A 19497-nucleotide genomic window follows, 5' to 3' on the forward strand; every position below is an offset into this window, starting at 1 on the left:
GATGCAAAGGTGAGATGATAAAAATGACAAATCAATTTTCATCTTTATTCTCATTTTTACTTAGTAATAATAGGAATGTAGGCTTTTATTTGATGTAAAAAGTAACATAAATTGAGGGTGCAAATGCGTCATGATGAGCTCCTCAGAGGGCCTTTATGAAATGGTGAGAGTGTTACATCATTGGTTCTGAGCTAAACCAGCTGCACAGTAGGCTGTGATTGTCAGGTTTTAGATTAGGCTATCTGACTTAAGGCTATGTCACTCTACATCCAGCAAATAATTGCACTATAAACACTGCAAATCAATGAAAATATAATGAAAGTCTATAGAATACGTTTTGTGTGGGTTTCCATATTGAATATCCATACATTTAGATGAATACTGGATTTTAAACACCTCTTAGTGAATGTTTGTTGATATTCCCTTATTGGAATGAAGTTGCAGAATACTTAAGAGTCAGTCTTATTTACCTCATTCTGTGACGGGAGCTCTTCTCTTCCCAGCCCTGTTGGCAGAGCTCTTATTAAGACATGTGCCTCACATTCCTGTCCATTCCCCACTGCACATTCAGCACCTCTGGCCTACTTATGTCAATAGAATTCATAGGCGAAATTGCCACAGGGGATGTGGGGACATGTCCCCCCCAATATTCAGAACAGGTCGATTCGTCCCCCACAATAAATAAAAAAATGTGGGGGTGGGGGGGCTTGGGGGGGGGGGTGGGTGATCGGGGGCCCCCCAGATAGCATTTGAACACGTCATAAGCAATGGCGAAATGTGTAGAATTGCAGGAAATTAGATTTAAAACTGCAACGTTTTCTCTCATCCTCATGACAAAATGTGTAGAATTGCATTATAAAACTGCACATTTTTCTCCCTGAAATATGATTGGCCACCCTTGGTGTTTTTGCGGATTGTAGTATACTGTAGTATTTACTGTAGTGTTTTTGCAGAATGTAATATACTGTAGTATTTACTATAGTGTTTTTGTTTAATTATCTTTGACATCGAAGTGGAGTCTTTCTCCTTGAGAAAACCTTCTGGAGAAAGACAGAAAGAGCACATTTTCCATAACCTTTAGGTATAGTACTGGGGTCTGAACAGATCGTTCAGCACTTCTGCTCTTTTCTATAACCTGTATGGAAGACAATATGGTCTATACTTGGCATGTGTGGTCCTCAGTAGCTCAACTGGTAGAGCACGGCGCTTGTAACGCCAAGGTAGTGGGTTCGATCCCCGGGACCACACATACACAAAAATGTATGCACGCATGACTGTAAGTCGCTTTGGATAAAAGCGTCTGCTAAATGGCAAATTATTCTTATGTAGGTTTTTTACTTATGCGTGGCACAAATTAGGATATGGGGGAGGGGAATGTGCAGGGTATATGCAAATCAATTTAAATACTGTAGTATTTACTATGATAAAAAAAGTAGAGTCTTTTTGCGGACTGTAGTGTTTTTGCGGATATTACTGTAGTATATACTAGAGTGTTTTTTTTGCGGTTAATACTGTTGTATTTACTATAGTATTCTACGGTATAATACAAAATTCTATAGTAAGTACTACACATGCTTGAGGAATACTGCAGTGTGTAGTATAGTATTCTACAGTATACTACATAATTCTATAGTAAGTACTGTAGTATTATACAGTAAATAGTAGTCTTTTTTCATGTGGGCTGTTAGGGTATATTATGAAACCTTCATACAGTGGGGAGAACAAGTATTTGATACACTGTCGATTTTGCAGGTTTTCCTACTTACAAAGCATGTAGAGGTCTGTAATTTTTATCATAGGTACACTTCAACTGTGAGAGACGGAATCTAAAACAAAAATCCAGAAAATCACATTGTATGATTTTTAAGTAATTAATTTGCATTTTATTGCATGACATAAGTATTTGATACATCAGAAAAGCAGAACTTATTATTTGGTACAGAAACCTTTGTTTGCAATTACAGAGATCATACGTTTCCTGTAGGTCTTGACCAGGTTTGCACACACTGCAGCAGGGATTTTGGCCCACTACTCCATACAGAACTTCTCCAGATCCTTCAGGTTTCGGGGCTGTCGCTGGGCAATACGGACTATCAGCTCCCTCCAAAGATTTTATATTGGGTTCAGGTCTGGAGACTGGCTAGGCCAATCCAGGACCTCGAGATGCTTCTTACGGAGCCACTCCTTAGTTGCCCTGGCTGTGTGTTTCAGGTCGTTGTCATGCTAGAAGACCCAGCCACGACCCATCTTCAATGCTCTTACTGAGGGAAGGAGGTTGTTGGCCAAGATCTCGCGATACATGGCCCCCATCCATCCTCCCCTCAATACGGTGCAGTCGTCCTGTCCCCTTTGCAGAAGGTTCACGGTGCAGTCGTCCTGTCCATGCTTCACGGTTGGGATGGTGTTCTTGGGGTTGTACTCATCCTTCTTCTTCCTCCAAACACGGCGAGTGGAGTTTAGACCAAAAAGCTCTATTTTTGTCTCATCAGACCACATGACCTTCTCCCATTCCTCCTCTGGATCATCCAGATGGTCATTGGCAAACTTCAGACAGGCCTGGACATGCGCTGGCTTGAGCAGGGGGACCTTGCGTGCGCTGCAGGATTTTAATCCATGACGGCGTAGTGTGTTACTAATGGTTTTCTTTGAGACTGTGCTCCCAGCTCTCTTCAGGTCATTGACCAGGTCATGCCGTGTAGTTCTGGGCTGATCCCTCACCTTCCTCATGATCATTGATGCCCCACGAGGTGAGATCTTGCATGGAGCCCCAGACCAAGGGTGATTGACCGTCATCTTGAACTTCTTCCATTCTCTAATAATTGCGCCAACAGTTGTTGCCTTCTCACCAAGCTGCTTGCCTATTGTCCTGTAGCCCATCCCAGCCTTGTGCAGGTCTACAATTTTATCCCTGATGTCCTTACACAGCTCTCTGGTCTTGGCCATTGTGGAGAGGTTGGAGTCTGTTTGATTGAGTGTGTGGACAGGTGTCTTTCATACAGGTAACGAGTTCAAACAGGTGCAGTTAATACAGGTAATGAGTGGAGAACAGGAGGGCTTCTTAAAGAAAAACTAACAGGTCTGTGAGAGCCGGAATTCTTACTGGTTGGTAGGTGATCAAATACTTATGTCATGCAATAAAATGCAAATTAATTACTTAAAAATCATACAATGTGTGTATCAAATACTTGTTCTCCCCACTGTATGTAGGAAGATAGTCCGTGATCATTAGACAGTATGCAACACCACATTGAGCAAGTGTTAAACATATCAAAATATATTTTATAATTGAGATTCTTCAAGTAGCCACCCTTTTTCCTTGATGACAGCTTTGCACACTCTTGGCAACACCACCTTGCCAAGAGTGTGCAAAGCTGTCATCAAGGCAAAGAGTGGCTACTTGAAGAATCTCAAATATAAAATATATTTTGATTTGTTTAACACTTTTTTGGTTACTACATGATTCCATATGTGTTATTTCATAGTTTTGATGTCTTCACTATTATTCTACAATGTAGAAAATAGTAAAAATAAAGAAAAACCCTTGAATGAGTAGGTGTGTCCAAACTTTTGACTGGTACTGTATGTCTGGACAATGTCTGACTTTTAATTTCTGAAAACACAGATGAATCCTACTAAAAACCTTTTTCAATGGAGATTCTCTATTTAAAGTGTTTTTTAGTCCACGTCGAGTAGGCTTCATCTAGGTCTAGGAAACCAGCCATGTATATTTTAAATCCCGTTATCACTAGGATGTACCTGTTTAAGTTGGAAGACAGAGCACTGTTTTCTTTTATTTAAAAACAACGAAACCTTTACAATTATTAAATTCCCTAAACAGGGGAAGGTTTTTACAGCTGCAAGATGTTTTTAATAGAAAATATTTTTGCTGCAGTCTCAGAGCAAGAGACCTAACTAACCTGGATTAATAAAGGTTGAATAAAGAAAATGACCTTTTTTACAGCTTTCTTACCTTTATGTCATTATGAGAGGCCGGATCAGGGGTATTGTTTCTGTTCGGCTGCTTGCTCGTATTCTATTCATGCTGTGGCTCATGAATTTTACAACTTGTATGTTGTTCTGAAACTGTATCTCAGTCCTTATGTACATAGATGTCCTGTCGTTTGTTTATGTTCATAGCTCACTCCTGCCTTGTTCATTTGTTCAGCTACCTTCAGATTCAATTCCTCAAAGATAAGTGTCTTCAAGTCCTTTTTTGCTGTAACAAAAACAGTATGTCACGGTATTAAAAAAGTGAATAAAATAAAACAAAATAAATAAAAACACCAAGTGGAGATTAAAGGTAGTGTGAGAAATGCTAATAATAGAATAACTTGCCTCATTAAATGTTATGCTATGATGGACCACGGTATGAACTAAGCTAAGGATGGAGTTAAACCGGAGTGACGTATATCATGATCGTTCTAGCGTTAGAGATACAGTGACAGGGAGGGATGTGATTAGGTGGTGGTAGCAGACAGGTTGTTAAGCAGTGTTTTCAAGAGGGCCAACCTCCCTGTAGGAGTAAGATATTGACCTGAGCACAAGAACACCCCCCTCACCTGTCAATATTGGGCTGAACTGAGAAACTACCATCAGGTAGAGACCCTGGTAGGGACGACTAGAGGCAATGGATCCTGCCACTGCAGACAATGTAAATATACTGTATTCATATATACTCATATAATGACAATAATGATGTGCAATGTTGGTTGATGATACAATGATAAATGATGTAAAGGTGCTCAACAGTAGCTGTGTGGGGTTTGGTACACACATGGAGTATTTGGTCACTTAAGAATATCTACTGCATTCCAACTGTAATCAAAGATTGATACTGATAATATCCATGGCACTCATTGAAAGCATGTTGAACTTTAAGCTTTTGGATGTTTTGATATTTGCTTTTTAGTGTTTGTTGGTCTTTTTTTCTAGCTTGGTGAAATAGAATGGTAAAAGCAGCAATCAGGCTGGTTCCACCAGGCTGGATTTGTTTTCATCGTCATGCGTGCAATTATGTTACAAAATATTGCAGATATTTCTCAAGTTCCATTTGTTTTGAAATAATGTGCTTTGTGAAACAAGCAGGAGTTTAAAAAAATATATTTCCACTCTGAACATTTATGGAATGGATTTTTTAAAATTATTAATTGAAACCATTATCATTATTATTATAATAGTAATGCAATTGGTTCGTCTTCTACATTATATTACATTTTTGCATTGTGAAGTTTGATTTGAGGTGCAACCACTGCTCTGTAAACACATGTAGTTAAATAATGGTATTATATCAACAGGATAGACTATTCAATTTCCAATCAATGTGAATCAACAGGCACTTTTTTGGCATCATTTTCACTATGAGTTATAATAAAAATGTTCTCAATCATGGAATCTCACTTCCATGAAAAGTGAAATAATTAAAGGCCTACTTCACCAAGTTTAAGGAAATAAAATGTAGTGTATCTTTGGGAGCAGGCAACATTTTTGAAAAAGTGATAAAAAAAGGTCTGTTTGTCCTTTAGAATGAATGTGACATGTAAGGGGAATGGTATGGCCTTTCCAGACATCGTCAAGGTCCTAATAAAGTATTCTCTTCGATGTCAGGGTGAGAGTCATTATAGGTGTAATGGTTACATCTTAATGTCCTGTGTCATTGAAATATTCCTTGTATAGTCAAGACATGCCCGAATACTGCGCCACCCACATTGCTAAAGATAGCATTTATGGTGTTATTTACCAATTGGACATCGAAATAAGGTGATTGTGACAGGCTGGATTTGTCCTGTGTAACCATAAAAAATTAGCTGTTTCATTTGTTCATTTTGAGCTCTACAGCTTAGTGTGTGCTCTTTAAAAAACAACAGCTGTCAAACACGTAGCCCATCCATGTGACTCGTTAGAAAGATTATTTATCACTGGCTCCATTAAAAATAGTTTCAGGTAGTAATGGTTTTATTGCCCATAAACAACCACTTATATCAGACGGTACATAATTTGTCACAGGTAGTAGAATACAGAACACAAGTCAATGATTTGTATAAATAGACATTTGGATGCTGTAAGCCTACTAAGTAATCTCTTCCTGTCCTGTCTGTGTCATAGAATGTAGTTATGTTCTATGAGGCTACAGGGCCCGGAGCAAGCAGTTGGTGGGAAGTGTAGGAGAGGGGGTGGAGGGCCATTACATGGCTGGAGCCTTTGGTCATCGTGCATGGCGGCATGGTCATAGAGGTAGTGACACTCAGATTTCACCTCCATTCCTAATACTGACTGACTGGAGGCGATGGCAGCCAAAGGCATCTCACTCACTCCCATGGATTTCTCAGCTCACCCCTTCCTTCTCCCAATCGTGCCAGCTGGGCCGTGACAGGAAACCTTGCCCTGTGGTGGGGGCAGGCGAGACACCCAGGCTGGAACATGATCTCATTCCTTGCCGGCTCCAAACACATATAAAATGTTGAACTGAGGCCTGCAACCGTAGAGCACAGACAGTTGACACTGGCTATTGACTGGAGATTTGAGCTGCCACATATACTTGACAAATGATGATGGGTATTCTACGAGTACAAGAGCTGGTAGATCTTTATGTCTTTATCTCTTTTTCAAAATCTAGAGACTTTCATTGTGGATTCCACTTGATTTGTATTGCAATCCACAGAATAACCACAGTTGCAAGGAATTTAGGGTTGAAATGAGGATTTCAGGTGTTGGACTATGTTCACAGCTTTCATGATGCTTAGCTGCAACCTCAACAACCCTTTGAGATTAATATGAATTTCTACAGCAACAGTTTGAGAATGATAATCACACGAAGACTGAAATTCTTCATACACATGCTGCTGGGTGTCTTTAACTTACTCCCTCTATCACAGATGCCAATGGGCATGGGGGCATAGGACACACAGGATTGTCTCAGTTGCTCACATATTCCTAATACAGTCTTGTCTTTCATGTTCAAGGTTTCCGGCAAGAAATGTGAGGGTAAAGAATCCGGAGATGTGCAGTATTCAGAGGGAGAATACGAGACATCAGTCAACCAGGAGAAACAAGATTACCTGAGATCTCACAATGACAACCTGGCTGACACAGATGTCCCAATGAATTTAAATGTAAGTCGAATACTATCTTAGTGTCCTTAGTACAATGCCAGCAACCCTGTTAAGAGGTTTAGACCTGATGATCATGTGTTGAATTGACAGACATAAGGTTGCAGTTTGAATCTTGGTTGGGCAACCCTCTGAATTTGCTGCAGTAGCCATGACACTAACTTCAAATAAATCTGAAATCAAAAAGTGTAATCATAGAGATAATGGCACCAAGGGCTAAATCCTCAATTGGGAAGCCGCTTTATAGGAGTGCAAGATGTATAACATCTCTCTCCTTGAAATGTTTGGTTGGCAGGTAGACAAATCTGGACATCTGCGGTTAGAGACAATTGATGACCTCCAGAATATGCTGCAACTGAGGAAGTCGAGAAAGAGAGTGAGAAGAGTACAAGTTCGCAAGCCACCACCCGCACCAGAGACTGTGGTAAGACAGGCCTACCAGCTGAATAGGGTGATAAAGTATCTAATTTGAGACATAGGAATAGAGGCAATTTACTTTAAGATTTGACCCTTCATAAGAAGACAAATAATTACTAAGTAAGTGCTACATTCAGCTAAATAACCATCTCTCTTTCCAGCCTTACTATGTGGATGAGGTGGACTTCTTCAAGGCCTGTGAGGAGAACAAACTGCCATTGATCGAGAGGTATCTGGAAAAATCGGGAGATGTCAATGCTTGTGACAATGTGAGTGTTTAGATGATACCAACCAACCTGAAGTTTGCCAATGCACCTCAGCTGTGTCATCACATGTAGTGTGTGTTGTAATGCAATGTGTCCTGCTTCCTTTACAGTTCAGACGTACAGGCCTGCACAGAGCTTGCACACAGGGACATGTGGACGTTGTAAAGAGGCTACTGGAGGCCGGATCTTTAATTGAGAACAAAGACAAGGTACTTTAATGGAAAAACTCAAAATAACTGCAGGTCCACGGGAGCCAAGCTCTTGGCAATATATTGCATTGTCTTTGATCCTTTACTGTAAAATCATTTTGAGTGTTGATGAGAGAAAGGAACAGATAAAAACAAGGTGGATTTTTGAAATGTATAATCCCATTGGTTGTCTACCTTTAGCTGGATGCCACTGCTGTCCATTGTGCCTGCCGAGGAGGAAGCATGCTTGTGTTAAAACTGCTGCTCAACCACGACGGCAGCTTCTCTGCCAGGGATAAGGTAAGCCTACAGAACACTAAACTAGCAATCCAGACTTGGATCTGAGATTATGTTAATTGTGATTGATCTTGAAATGTTTCTTTGTCCCTAAGCTACGCAGCACTCCCCTTCATGTTGCAGTGAGAACCGGACACTATGAATGTGCTGAACATCTCGTCCACTGTGGAGCGGACATCAATGCCAAAGACCGAGTGAGTTATTCTCATTCAGTGTAGGAATTAAACCTTTGCTCTGATAGACAGTATATACCCCTTAGAATCTAATCAGAAATATGAAACACCAATGGGTCTTTAACTATGAGGGGTTTTATTTTCACACAGGAAGGAGATACCCCCATGCACGATGCAGTAAGACTGAACAGATTCAAAATCATCCAACTACTCCTGCTTCATGGAGCCAATCCAAAACTCAAGAATTGTGTAAGTACTTGACTAACATGGCCAGCAAACTTGTTACCTCAATCTATCATAGTATAGAATGTCGTATTTTGTTTGAATAACACAATGATTTTAAAATGACTTATTTGCTTGTAAGGCTTCCATTATCATGTATTCAGAGAATCAAACTAGTGATAGCAAAGGTGACAGGATTGATACATGACCACAGTGCCATCCTGTGGTGATGCATAAGATTGAATCTGAGTACAGAAGAAATAAGGCCCATATCAACTTTACATTTTTGTCATTTAGCAGAAGCTCTTATCCAGTGCGACTTAGGAAAACATCACATAGTCAAAAGTGATTGATGTAACATAACACTAACTACTATTGAAATATTGAATATAACTTTGTTTTTCTCCAACACAGGAGGGGAAGTCACCATTGGATAGCACTCTGGAGTGGCAGAGTGGGGCTAAATCTATTCTCAGCAACTTCAAGGATGATGCAAAAACTCCAGTCAAGTAAAGTCCAGTTCAGTTAAATTGCATTTTACACAAGTCTCAAACTCAGAATAAGTAGATAACAGCAAAGACTAACCCAGTTCCTTTGTGGAGAGTGGTTGTCAAAGTGAGTCTATCTGTTGATTATGGACATACAGCTTCCAAGGTTTCAATGAACGCTAGGCTGACTTCAAGACCGGAGTCATTTCTTGCGAACTAGCAGAGGTTTGTGCTGAAACAAGTAACTTTGCATTTGCTTCCAAGGATGTTTGTTTCTTTATATGCAGTTTATTGGAGGTCTGAGATGCTCAAGAAGGTTGAAAAGGTTGACAAATAACTATATGGGGAAAGAGAAAGTTGAAAGTTTGGAAAATGTAGATGGGACTTGACTTATGACATCAGCATGACTATACTATGCATTCAGTTAAGTACTAAATTGTAGTTTAATTGTTGAAAAAAAATACTTTGAATCAATATATTCTTAATTTCTCTTTAATATAAAAGAACAGTGAGCTGGTGGCTTCAAACTGATTTAGTGGTAGTCAGTGAGAATACAGGATTTGAAAATGCTTGTATGATTCTAATGCACTTCCTGAAGTAATTTTAATTGTTCTACTACATGTTTACCTTTAACATTTTGCTTGTTATTTTACATTACGTTATGAAATAAACAGCATTGCCGTTGCCATCTGAATTTGTTTGCTATGTCTAAAAGGAACAAGCATCATCATAGTTGCTAATCCATGACAAACTACATGACCACTGACCAGTTATTAGAAAACCGTCACATTTCCACAAATAAGGATATTCATAAAAGTGCATTTACATAAACACATTCTCTATCCATAAAGAAAAAGTATTACAATTCAAACAAGTGATTACTTTCTACTTCGCCATCTCAATCTTAGCCCTCTTTGATGCTGGAACATCCTCTTTCTCCTGTCTCTCAGTCAAAGGCTGCTCATTCTTCATAGTGTGTACTATACCCAAGGCAGTCTTTCTCTTTTCTGTAATGACAACACTGCATATTAATTGATTTCCTTGTGGCACAAACACTGCTTTGAGAATGATAGACAAGTAATAAATGTTGTTCAATGACACATTGTGTTACATGATAATCACAACATTCACATTCCATGGATGGCCTACTCTTACTTGGCCTTGTAACCAAGTGTACATACCTGCCTGGCATATGACATTTGACACAATGTATTCAATTGATCGACCAATGTGTAAAAACAGCAGCCTATTTACCTCCATGTAAGTGGACAGCTCGACAGTTGGTGGAGATCGCAGCTTTGCCATCTCCTTCTGACAGGCCAAACAGTAGGCCTCTGAATACATTCAGGATAATAGCAGTGACACAGGTTGGCCTCATCACACCTGCATATAGTCTATCTGTAATACTGTACCATATTCTAGAAGCATAGATCAAGTACTGTACTAGCTACAGTTGAAGTCAGAAGTTTACATACACTTAGGTTGGAGTCATTAAAACTCGTTTTTCAACCACTCCACAAATGTCTTGTTATCAAACTATAGTTTTGGCAAGTTGGTTAGGACATCTACTTTGCGCATGACACAAGTCATTTTTCCAACAATTGTTTACAGACAGATTATTTCACTTCAATTTCACTATATCACAATTCCAGTGGGTCAGAAGTTTACATACACTAAGTTGACTGTGCCTTTAAACAGCTTGGAAAATTCCAGAAAATGATGTCATGGCTTTTGAAGCTTCTGATAGGCTAATTGACATCATTTGAGTCAATTGGAGGTGTACCTGTGGATGTATTTCAAGGCCTACCTTCAAACTCAGTGCTTATTTGCTTGACATCATGGGAAAATCAAAAGAAATCAGCCTAGACGTCAGAAAAAAAATTGTAGACCTCCACAAGTCTGGTTCATCATTGGGAGCAATTTCCAAATGCCTGAAGGTACCACGTTCATCTGTACAAAAAATAGTACGCAAGTATAAACACCATAGGACCACGCAGCCGTCATACCGCTCAGGAAGGAGACGTGTTCTGTCTCCTAGAGATGAACGTACTTTGGTGCGAGAAGTGCAAATCAATCCCAGAACAACAGCAAAGGACCTTGTGAAGATGCTGGAGGAAACAGGTACAAAAGTATCTACAGTGGGGAGAACAAGTATTTGATACACTGCCGATTTTGCAGGTTTTCCTACTTACAAAGCATGTAGAGGTCTGTAATTTTTTATCATAGGTACACTTCAACTGTGAGAGACGGAATCTAAAACAAAAATCCAGAAAATCACATTGTATGATTTTTAAGTAATTAATTTGCATTTTATTGCATGACATAAGTATTTGATACATCAGAAAAGCAGAACTTAATATTTGGTACAGAAACCTTTGTTTGCAATTACAGAGATCATACGTTTCCTGTAGGTCTTGACCAGGTTTGTACACACTGCAGCAGGGATTTTGGCCCACTCCTCCATCCAGACCTTCTCTAGATCCTTCAGGTTTCGGGGCTGTCGCTGGGCAATATGGACTTTCAGCTCCCTCCAAAGATTTTCTATTGGGTTCAGGTCTGGAGACTGGCTAGGCCACTCCCTGGCTGTGTTTCGGGTCGTTGTCATGCTGGAAGACCCAGCCACGACCCATCTTCAATGCTCTTACTGAGGGAAGGAGGTTGTTGGCCAAGATCTCGCGATACATGGCCCCATCCATCCTCCCCTCAATACGGTGCAGTCGTCCTGTCCCCTTTGCAGAAAAGCATCCCCAAAGAATGATGTTTCCACCTCCATGCTTCACGGTTGGGATGGTGTTCTTGGGGTTGTACTTATCCTTCTTCTTCCTCCAAACACGGCGAGTGGAGTTTAGACCAAAAAGCTCTATTTTTGTCTCATCAGACCACATGACCTTCTCCCATTCCTGCTCTGGATCATCCAGATGGTCATTGGCAAACTTCAGATGGGCCTGGACATGCGCTGGCTTGAGCAGGGGGACCTTGCGTGCGCTGCAGGATTTTAATCCATGATGGCGTAGTGTGTTACTAATGGTTTTCTTTGAGACTGTGGTCCCAGCTCTCTTCAGGTCATTGACCAGGTCCTGCCGTGTAGTTCTGGGCTGATCCCTCACCTTCCTCATGATCATTGATGCTCCACGAGGTGAGATCTTGCATGGAACCCCAGACCGAGGGTGATTGACCGTCATCTTGAACTTCTTCCATTTTCTAATAATTGCGCCAAACAGTTGTTGCCTTCTCACCAAGCTACTTGCCTATTGTCCTGTAGCCCATCCCAGCCTTGTGCAGGTCTACAATTTTATCCCTGATGTCCTTACACAGCTCTCTGGTCTTGGCCATTGTGGAGAGGTTGGAGTCTGTTTGATTGAGTGTGTGGACAGGTGTCTTTTATACAGGTAACGAGTTCAAACAGGTGCAGTTAATACAGGTAATGAGTGGAGAACAGGAGGGCTTCTTAAAGAAAAACTAACAGGTCTGTGAGAGCCGGAATTCTTACTGGTTGGTAGGTGATCAAATACTTATGTCATGCAATAAAATGCAAATTAATTACTTAAATATCATACAATGTGATTTTCTGGATTTTTGTTTTAGATTCTGTCTCTCACAGTTGAAGTGTACTTATGATAAAAATGACAGACCTCTACATGCTTTGTAAGTAGGAAAACCTGCAAAATCGGCAGTGTATCAAATACTTGTTCTCCCCACTGTATATCCACAGTAAAAACTAGTCCTATATCGACATAACCTGAAAGGCCGCTCAGCAAGGACGAAGCCACTGCTCCAAAACCGCCATAAAAAAGCCAGACTACGGTTTGCAAATGCACATGGTGACAAAGATCGTACTTTTTGGAGAAATGTCCTCTGGTCTGATGAAACAGAAATAGAACTGTTTGGCCATAATGACCATCGTTATGTTTGGAGGAAAAAGGGGGATGGCTTGCAAGCCGAAGAAAACCATCCGAACCGTGAAGCACGGGGGTGGCAGCATCATGCTGTGGGGGTGCTTTGCTGCAGGAGGGACTGGTGCACTTCACAAAATAGATGGCATTATGAGGAAGTAAAATTATGTGGATATATTGAAGCAATATCTCAAGACATCAGTCAGGAAGTTAAAGCTTGGTCGCAAATGGGTCTTCCAAATGGACAATGACCCCAAGCATACTTCCAAAGTTGTGGCAAAATGGCTTAAGGACAACAAAGTAAAGGTATTGGAGTGGCCATCACAAAGCCCTGACCTCAATCCTATAGAAAATGTGTGGGCAGAACTGAAAAAGCGTGTGCGAGCAACGAGGCCTACAAACCTGACTCAGTTACACCAGCTCTGTCAGGAGGAATGGGCCAAAAATCACCCAACGTATTGTGGGAAGTTTGTGGAAGGCTACTCGAAAACGTTTGACCCAAGTTAAACAATTTAAAGGCAATGATACCAATGTGATTTAAGAAATAAAAGCAGAAATACTCTCTCTACTATTATTCTGACATTTCAAATTCTTAAAATAAAGTGGTGATCCTAACTGACCTAAAACAGGGAATTTTTACAAGGATTAAATGTCAGGAATTGTGAAAAACTGAGTTTAAATGTATTTGGCTAAGGTGTATGTAAACTTCCGACTTCAACTGTAGGTAATGTTTAAGAAAGGATACAAATTGGAAATGTCGTAGGGTCCTCTCAACTCAAGGGGCTGATTGAACAAAACACACATTTACAGTAGTATGGTTAATTTCAGCAAGATGTTAATATCAGTATGTTCAATGCTCATGGTATGACTGGTATCTAAGTGGGTAAGATACCTTTTCTGCCCCACTGGTCACGATTACATTCTGTTAAAAAAAACATTGCTGTTACACGGACTGTATGAAAATGGCAGGTTGATTGACAGGTGAAGTGAAGTTGAACCATGTTGGGTCTATTTACCTTTCCTTTGCACGTCTCCATAAGACTGAGAGCATTTGCAATGGTGTATCTTCTCATGGTGGAGTCTCGGATTGCAGGTGTGTAACTTATCTCAAAAAACACACCCCTTTCAATTGCCTGATACAAGCACAACATACATTACCTACTGTATATCACTTACAAATGACCAAGCAATCTGTTCATTCAAATACACAGAGAGCAAGGGTCTTACCCCACTGACTGAAGATCTTTTGAAAAAAAAGGGCAGTTTTTCTGTCACTGCTACACAGATGATGTCAATAGTAAATTCCATGCAGGCTGCCTATTGAAACAAAGAGAATACCAACATTAGCAGAAAGTCATCCATACATTGCCAGTGTAGTCAACAATAATACAGTACATTTTGTTGACGGTGCTGAACAAATGTACTTACATGAAACAACTTCTCAGTTTTAGGATAGGCAGCCACTAAGTCATAGGCTTTGTACTCTCTTAATGGTTTCTGGGAAAGGATAAATTACATTAGGCCTATTTGAGAAATTATGCAATATGAATACTGTCAGCAAATGTTCAAACTTCTACTGTATATTGGACTCACAAAGTGTGCTGCCCTTGAGGCCACAACTGTCAGTCGGTTTAACACCTTGATTGGTCTGGATTTACCCTGTACAAAATGAGGGGGACATACAGTGCCTTCAGAAAAGTATTTTCAAGTCTTGCCATAGATTCTCAAGATGATTTAAGTCAAAACTGTAACTAGGCCACTCAGGAACATTCAAAGTCGTTTTGGTAAGCAATTCCAGTGTATATTTGGCCTTGTGTTTTAGGTTATTGTCTCCCAGTGCCTGTTTGAAAGCAGACAACCAGGTTATCCTCTAAGATTTTGCACATGCTTAGCTATATTCCGTTTCTTTTTATCGTAAAACACTCCCTAGTCCTTGCCGTTGACAAGCATACCCATACCATGATGCAGCCACCATCATGCTTGGAAATATGAAGAGTGGTACTTGTGTTGTTTGCCCCAAACATAACACTTTGTATTCAGGACATAAAGTACATTACTTTGCCACATTTTTTGCAGTTTTACTTTAGTGCCTTGTTGCAAATAGGATGCAGGTTTTGTAATATTTGTATTCCTTCTTTTCACTCTGTCATTTAGGTTAGTATTGTGGAGTAACTAAAATGTTGTTGATTCATCATCAGTTTTCTCTTATCACAGCCATTAAACTATGTTACTGTTTTAAAGTCACCATTGGCCTCATGAAATCCCTGAGCAGTTTGCTTCCTCTCCTGCAACTGAGTTAGGGAGGAAGCCTGTATCTTTGTAGTGACTGGGTGATTGATACACCATCCAAAATATAATAGTAACATCACCGTTCTCAACAGGATATTCAATGTCTGCTTTAAAAAATAAAAATAAACCATCTACCAATCGGTGCCCTTCTTTGCAAGGCATTAAAAAACTTCCCTGGTCTTTGTGGTTGAATCTGTGTTCGAAATTCAATGCTCGACTGAGGGACTTTACAGATACATGTATGAGGGGTACAGAGATGAGGTAGTCATTCAAAAATCATGTTAAATATTATTATTGCAACGTATTATGTGACTTGTTAAGCAAATATTTACTCCTGAACTTATTTAGGCTTGCCTTTACAAAAGTGTTGAATACTTATTGACTCAAGACATTTCATCTTTTCATTTGTAACAATTTTGAAAAACATAATTCCACTTTGACATTATTGGGTATTGTGTGTAGGCCAGTGACATCTCAATTTAATCCATTTTAAATTCAGGCAGCAAGACAACAAAATGTGTAAAAAGTCGAGGGGTTGTGAATACTTTCTGAATGCACTGTAATTATCCCAAGGTATGGAGAAATGGGATAGCTAGCTTCAACAATATTACAATGTAGCAACATTATTATTACACCACATTACCTGCACTATGGGAAATGTATCAAAAAGCTCAGACACACACGTTGGTTTGCCAATTTCCTGTAAAAATACGCAAACAACAAGGTTGACAGTCACTCACTGGGATATGTACAAGGATAGACCTCTTGACTTCATGATGAGTCATAACTGGGTACAATCAGTAGCCTACCTGTTTATTTTGTTCCAAATCAACCACATAATTAATGGCAACGGTGGAGTATCCAACTGAGACATGAAAACATCAATAGATTAGTACAAATCAATCAAGACATAGTTCAGCTAGCTCTGGTCCATCGCGCAACAACAACAGCTGCTGCCAGTAATGCCATTGCCCAGCCCTTGAAGTTAGCAACGAAAGACGATGTCAAGATCTTTTAAGTTTGTGCTAGCTAAACAGTTTTGCAAATGGAACAAGATAAAACATAATTACGATGAGCTGCTGTTTCAATAACACTCTGAAGTCGTTTTTTGTCGGTTGTGTAGCTAATATTCAAGTCCATGAATACAGCCATGTTTCCATGTGAGTTGACCGAAATGCCTTATGGGACATAACGTTTTTATTTCTCGCATCCTGTTGTTGGATACGACAAGGCAAGTTCTCTGATTGGTTCAGTTATGCATCAGATTGTAGTTTAAATTAACTTGAACAAATTGACTTTGAATCCAATACATTTCAAAATTCTCTTTAATATAAAAGAAAATGTCACAAAACAATAGTCTACAAATAAGGAGTATATATCCATAAAAGGCGATTTACATAAACATATTCTCTTTCCATAAATAAACAGTATCAAAATCAAAACAAGCCACCACTTTATACAGTATTACCAATCTACACAGTCTCAATCTTAGCCCTCTTTGATGCTGGAACATGCTCTTCCTCCTGTCTCTCAGTCAACTGGTCTTTCTTCATAGTGTGTACGATACCCAAGGCAGTCTTTCTTGTTTCTGTAATGACAACACGGAACGTAAATTGGTTCTCTTGTGCCGCCCACAAATATTGACTTGAGACTGATACTCAAGTAATAAATGTAGTTAAATTACACATTGTGTTACATGATAGTCACAACATTCACATTCCATGGATGGGCTATTCACTTGCCCTTGTAACCAAGTGAAGATACATGGCATATGACATTTGACACAATGTATTCAATTGATCGACCAATGTGTAAAAACCAGCAGCCTATTTACCTCCATGTAAGTGGACAGCTCGACAGTTGGTGGAGATCGCAGCTTTGCCATCTCCTTCTGACAGCCCAAACAGTAGGCCTCTGGTCACCATTCAGGATAATAGCAATAACACAGGTTAGCCTCATCACACCTGCATATAGTATGTACCATATTCTAGCAGCCTACATCAAGTACTGTAGTAGGTAGGTAATGTTTTATGAAAGGATACAAGTTGGCAATGTCGTAGGGTCCTCTCAACTCAAGGGGCTGAATGAGAATGAGAGACAAAAAACATTTACATTGGTAAGGTTCATTTCAGAAAGATGTTAACATGCTCAATCTTCATATGATTGGTATCTAAGAGGGTAAGACAATATCTTATTTCTATCTTACCTTTTCTGCCCCACTGGTCACAATTACATTCTGTTTGAATAAAAAAACATTGCTGTTACACGTACTGTTTGAAAATAGTAGGTGGATTAAGAAGTGAACAATAAACCATGATGAGTTGATATACCTTTCCTTTGCACGTCTCCATGAGACTGATGGCATTTGCGATGGTGTATCTTCTCATGGTGGAGTCTCGAATAGCAGGTGTATAACTTATCTCAAAGAACACACCTCTTTCAATTGCCTTACACAAGCACAAGTAATATCACTTTTACTACATAAGAAGTATCCAGTCCAACCAAAACAAACAAGTTGTAGGCAAGTCTCCAAATCACTACAAAGTAAGTTGTTAATTCAAATACTGAGAAATATAGATACTTACCCCATTTACTGGAGATCTTTTGAAAAAGAAGGGTTGTTTTTCTGTCACTGCTACACAGATGATGTCAACATCAAATGTCATGCAGGCTGCCTATTGAAACAAGTAGAAGGCCAAAATTAGCAGAAGGTCATCCTATTCCTAACATACATTGTTAGTAGTGGATGGTAATACAGTGATAATGATCCTGAACAAAAGTACTAACATGAAACAACTTCTCTGTTTTAGGATAGACAGCCACCAAGTCATAGGCTTTGTACTCTGCAGTTGGTCTCTGGAAAGGGATAGATGTAGTTATTTGAGAAATTATGCAATATGAATACTGTCAGCAAATGTTCAAACTTCTACAGCATATTGGACTCACAAAGTGTGATGGGTCAGAGGCCACAACTGTCAGTCGGTTTAACACCTTGATTGGTCTGGATTTACCCTGTGCAAAAGGAAATTACCTATTATCCCAATTCCCAATGCACGGAGAAATGGGATAGGTAGCATCATGAAAAAGTATAACATTATGTGTCAACATTATTATTATGCCACATTACCTGCACTATGGGAAATGTATCAAACAGCTCTGAGACACATTTTGGTTTGCCAATTTCCTGTAAACATAAGCAAACAAACGTTAACAAGGGTGAGGAATAGTTATCTTTGACTTCCTCACTCATTAACTGGGAACACTGAGGAGCTTACCTGTTTCTTTTGTTGCAAATCAACCACATAATTGATGGCAACTGTGGAGTATCCAACTGAAACATGAAAACATTAGCTACTTGATAAGCAAATCAATCAAGACATATTTTAGCTAGCTCTGGTCCTGCTACATATATGGCTGCCTAGCCTAGAAGTTAGCAAAGACGATTCAGCGAATCTGAAGTTAGTGCTAGCTAAACAGTTTTGCAAACGTAAACAAGATAAAACAGCTATTTACGGCGAGCTGCTAGCCAGCTAGCCAAGTTGAGAGCCATGGTATTCTTTATGAGGTTAGTGGAAGCTAGTTAAACAATTTAGCAAATGTGACCAAGATAATAAAACATAGTTACGGTGAGCTGCTGTTTCAATAACACTCTGAAGTCGTTTCTTGTCGGTTTTGTAGCTAATATTCAAGTCCATGAACACAGCCATGTTTCCATGTGTAAAATGCTAAACTTGCATGTGGACGGTGAGTTAACATAATTCCTTATGGGACATGTAGTCCGCATAGGTTGTTGGCTATAACAAGTTCTCTGATTGGTCCAGTTTGAAAATAAGACCGCGGCCAGCTTGTTCAAAAACGAATGGAGAGGAATGTAGCTAGCTACGTCAATGTTTCGATGATTAAAAACACACAAAACGTGAGTTATTATAGTAGTTAAACGTTTTTATCAGTATACAAAAGATGGATGTATAACTTTTTTACTCTGTCTGTGCCAACGTGTTTGCTCTTCTCTCTTTCCAGCGAGACAGAACGGTAACGTAGCTGGCTAGCTAGCCTAGCTAACATAACGGTTAGCCTTGCCCTTGGCTAATTTATTGTAGGCTAGCTAAAGAGTAAAGGACATCATTATAAACAATGTGAAATGTCTGTCTTTTTTTA

At 39.6% G+C, this 19497-nt stretch overlaps 4 protein-coding genes across 5 annotated transcripts in view; 2 read left to right on the forward strand and 2 right to left on the reverse strand.

Moving 5' to 3' along the window:
- Window positions 1-6770: 6770 nt before the first annotated feature.
- Window positions 6771-9182, forward strand: LOC311100639 (uncharacterized protein; the record flags this gene model as incomplete). The annotated part of the gene is made up of 9 exons (XM_084141568.1): window positions 6771-6800; window positions 6960-7109; window positions 7402-7530; window positions 7685-7792; window positions 7900-7998; window positions 8179-8277; window positions 8370-8468; window positions 8598-8696; window positions 9084-9182. 9 exons carry the CDS (start codon window positions 6771-6773, stop codon window positions 9180-9182), a joined length of 912 nt encoding a protein of 303 aa, XP_083997694.1.
- Window positions 9183-9633: 451 nt separating this feature from the next.
- Window positions 9634-16525, reverse strand: LOC311101063 (ribonuclease P protein subunit p30-like). 2 transcript variants are annotated; one of them, XM_084142104.1, is made up of 11 exons: window positions 16410-16525; window positions 16149-16204; window positions 15983-16039; window positions 14644-14709; window positions 14479-14547; window positions 14278-14367; window positions 14067-14183; window positions 13943-13972; window positions 13796-13833; window positions 10412-10491; window positions 9634-10164 (listed from the first exon to the last, which is right to left on the reverse strand). In XM_084142104.1, exons 1-11 carry the CDS (start codon window positions 16489-16491, stop codon window positions 10043-10045), a joined length of 807 nt encoding a protein of 268 aa, XP_083998230.1. In that variant the 5' UTR covers window positions 16492-16525; the 3' UTR covers window positions 9634-10042. The 2 variants fall into 2 exon arrangements, with proteins under 2 accessions (XP_083998230.1, XP_083998231.1); XM_084142105.1 differs by lacking the exon at window positions 14644-14709.
- A 121-nt stretch (window positions 16526-16646) lies between these two features.
- LOC311101064 (ribonuclease P protein subunit p30-like) lies at window positions 16647-19085 on the reverse strand. The gene is made up of 11 exons (XM_084142106.1): window positions 18965-19085; window positions 18615-18670; window positions 18467-18523; window positions 18286-18351; window positions 18127-18195; window positions 17925-18014; window positions 17670-17786; window positions 17546-17575; window positions 17382-17419; window positions 17174-17253; window positions 16647-16927 (listed from the first exon to the last, which is right to left on the reverse strand). The coding sequence occupies exons 1-11, from the start codon at window positions 19044-19046 to the stop codon at window positions 16812-16814; spliced, it is 801 nt and encodes a 266-aa protein (XP_083998232.1). The 5' UTR covers window positions 19047-19085; the 3' UTR covers window positions 16647-16811.
- A 158-nt stretch (window positions 19086-19243) lies between these two features.
- LOC311101099 (kinesin-like protein KIF20B) overlaps window positions 19244-19497 on the forward strand; it is a 30479-nt gene continuing 30225 nt past the window's right edge. Inside the window, exons 1-2 of the mRNA XM_084142157.1 lie at window positions 19244-19255; window positions 19360-19408. The gene's annotated coding sequence lies outside the window, so the exon portion shown is untranslated. The remainder of the gene's footprint in view (window positions 19256-19359; window positions 19409-19497) is intronic.

Source organism: Coregonus lavaretus (assembly GCF_964263955.1).
Source record: "Coregonus lavaretus genome assembly, chromosome: 25".
NCBI lineage: Eukaryota > Metazoa > Chordata > Actinopteri > Salmoniformes > Salmonidae > Coregonus > Coregonus lavaretus.

What these genes read in the sequence shown, in the direction of transcription:
- LOC311101063 (XM_084142104.1), bottom strand. Translation starts at nt 16,491, where the DNA reads ATGGCTGTATTCATGGACTTGAATATTAGCTACACAACCGACAAAAAA. An exon ending in AAACTGAGAAGTTGTTTCAT is followed by an intron (nt 14,368 to 14,478) that starts GTAAGTACATTT and finishes TTGTTTCAATAG; the next exon opens with GCAGCCTGCATGGAATTTAC. An exon ending in TGACCAGTGGGGCAGAAAAG is followed by an intron (nt 13,834 to 13,942) that starts GTATCTTACCCA and finishes TTGTTCAATCAG; the next exon opens with CCCCTTGAGTTGAGAGGACC.
- LOC311101064 (XM_084142106.1), bottom strand. Translation starts at nt 19,046, where the DNA reads ATGGCTGTGTTCATGGACTTGAATATTAGCTACAAAACCGACAAGAAA. An exon ending in ATACATTTCCCATAGTGCAG is followed by an intron (nt 18,352 to 18,466) that starts GTAATGTGGCAT and finishes CCTTTTGCACAG; the next exon opens with GGTAAATCCAGACCAATCAA. An exon ending in AGCTGTCCACTTACATGGAG is followed by an intron (nt 16,928 to 17,173) that starts GTAAATAGGCTG and finishes TTGTCATTACAG; the next exon opens with AAACAAGAAAGACTGCCTTG.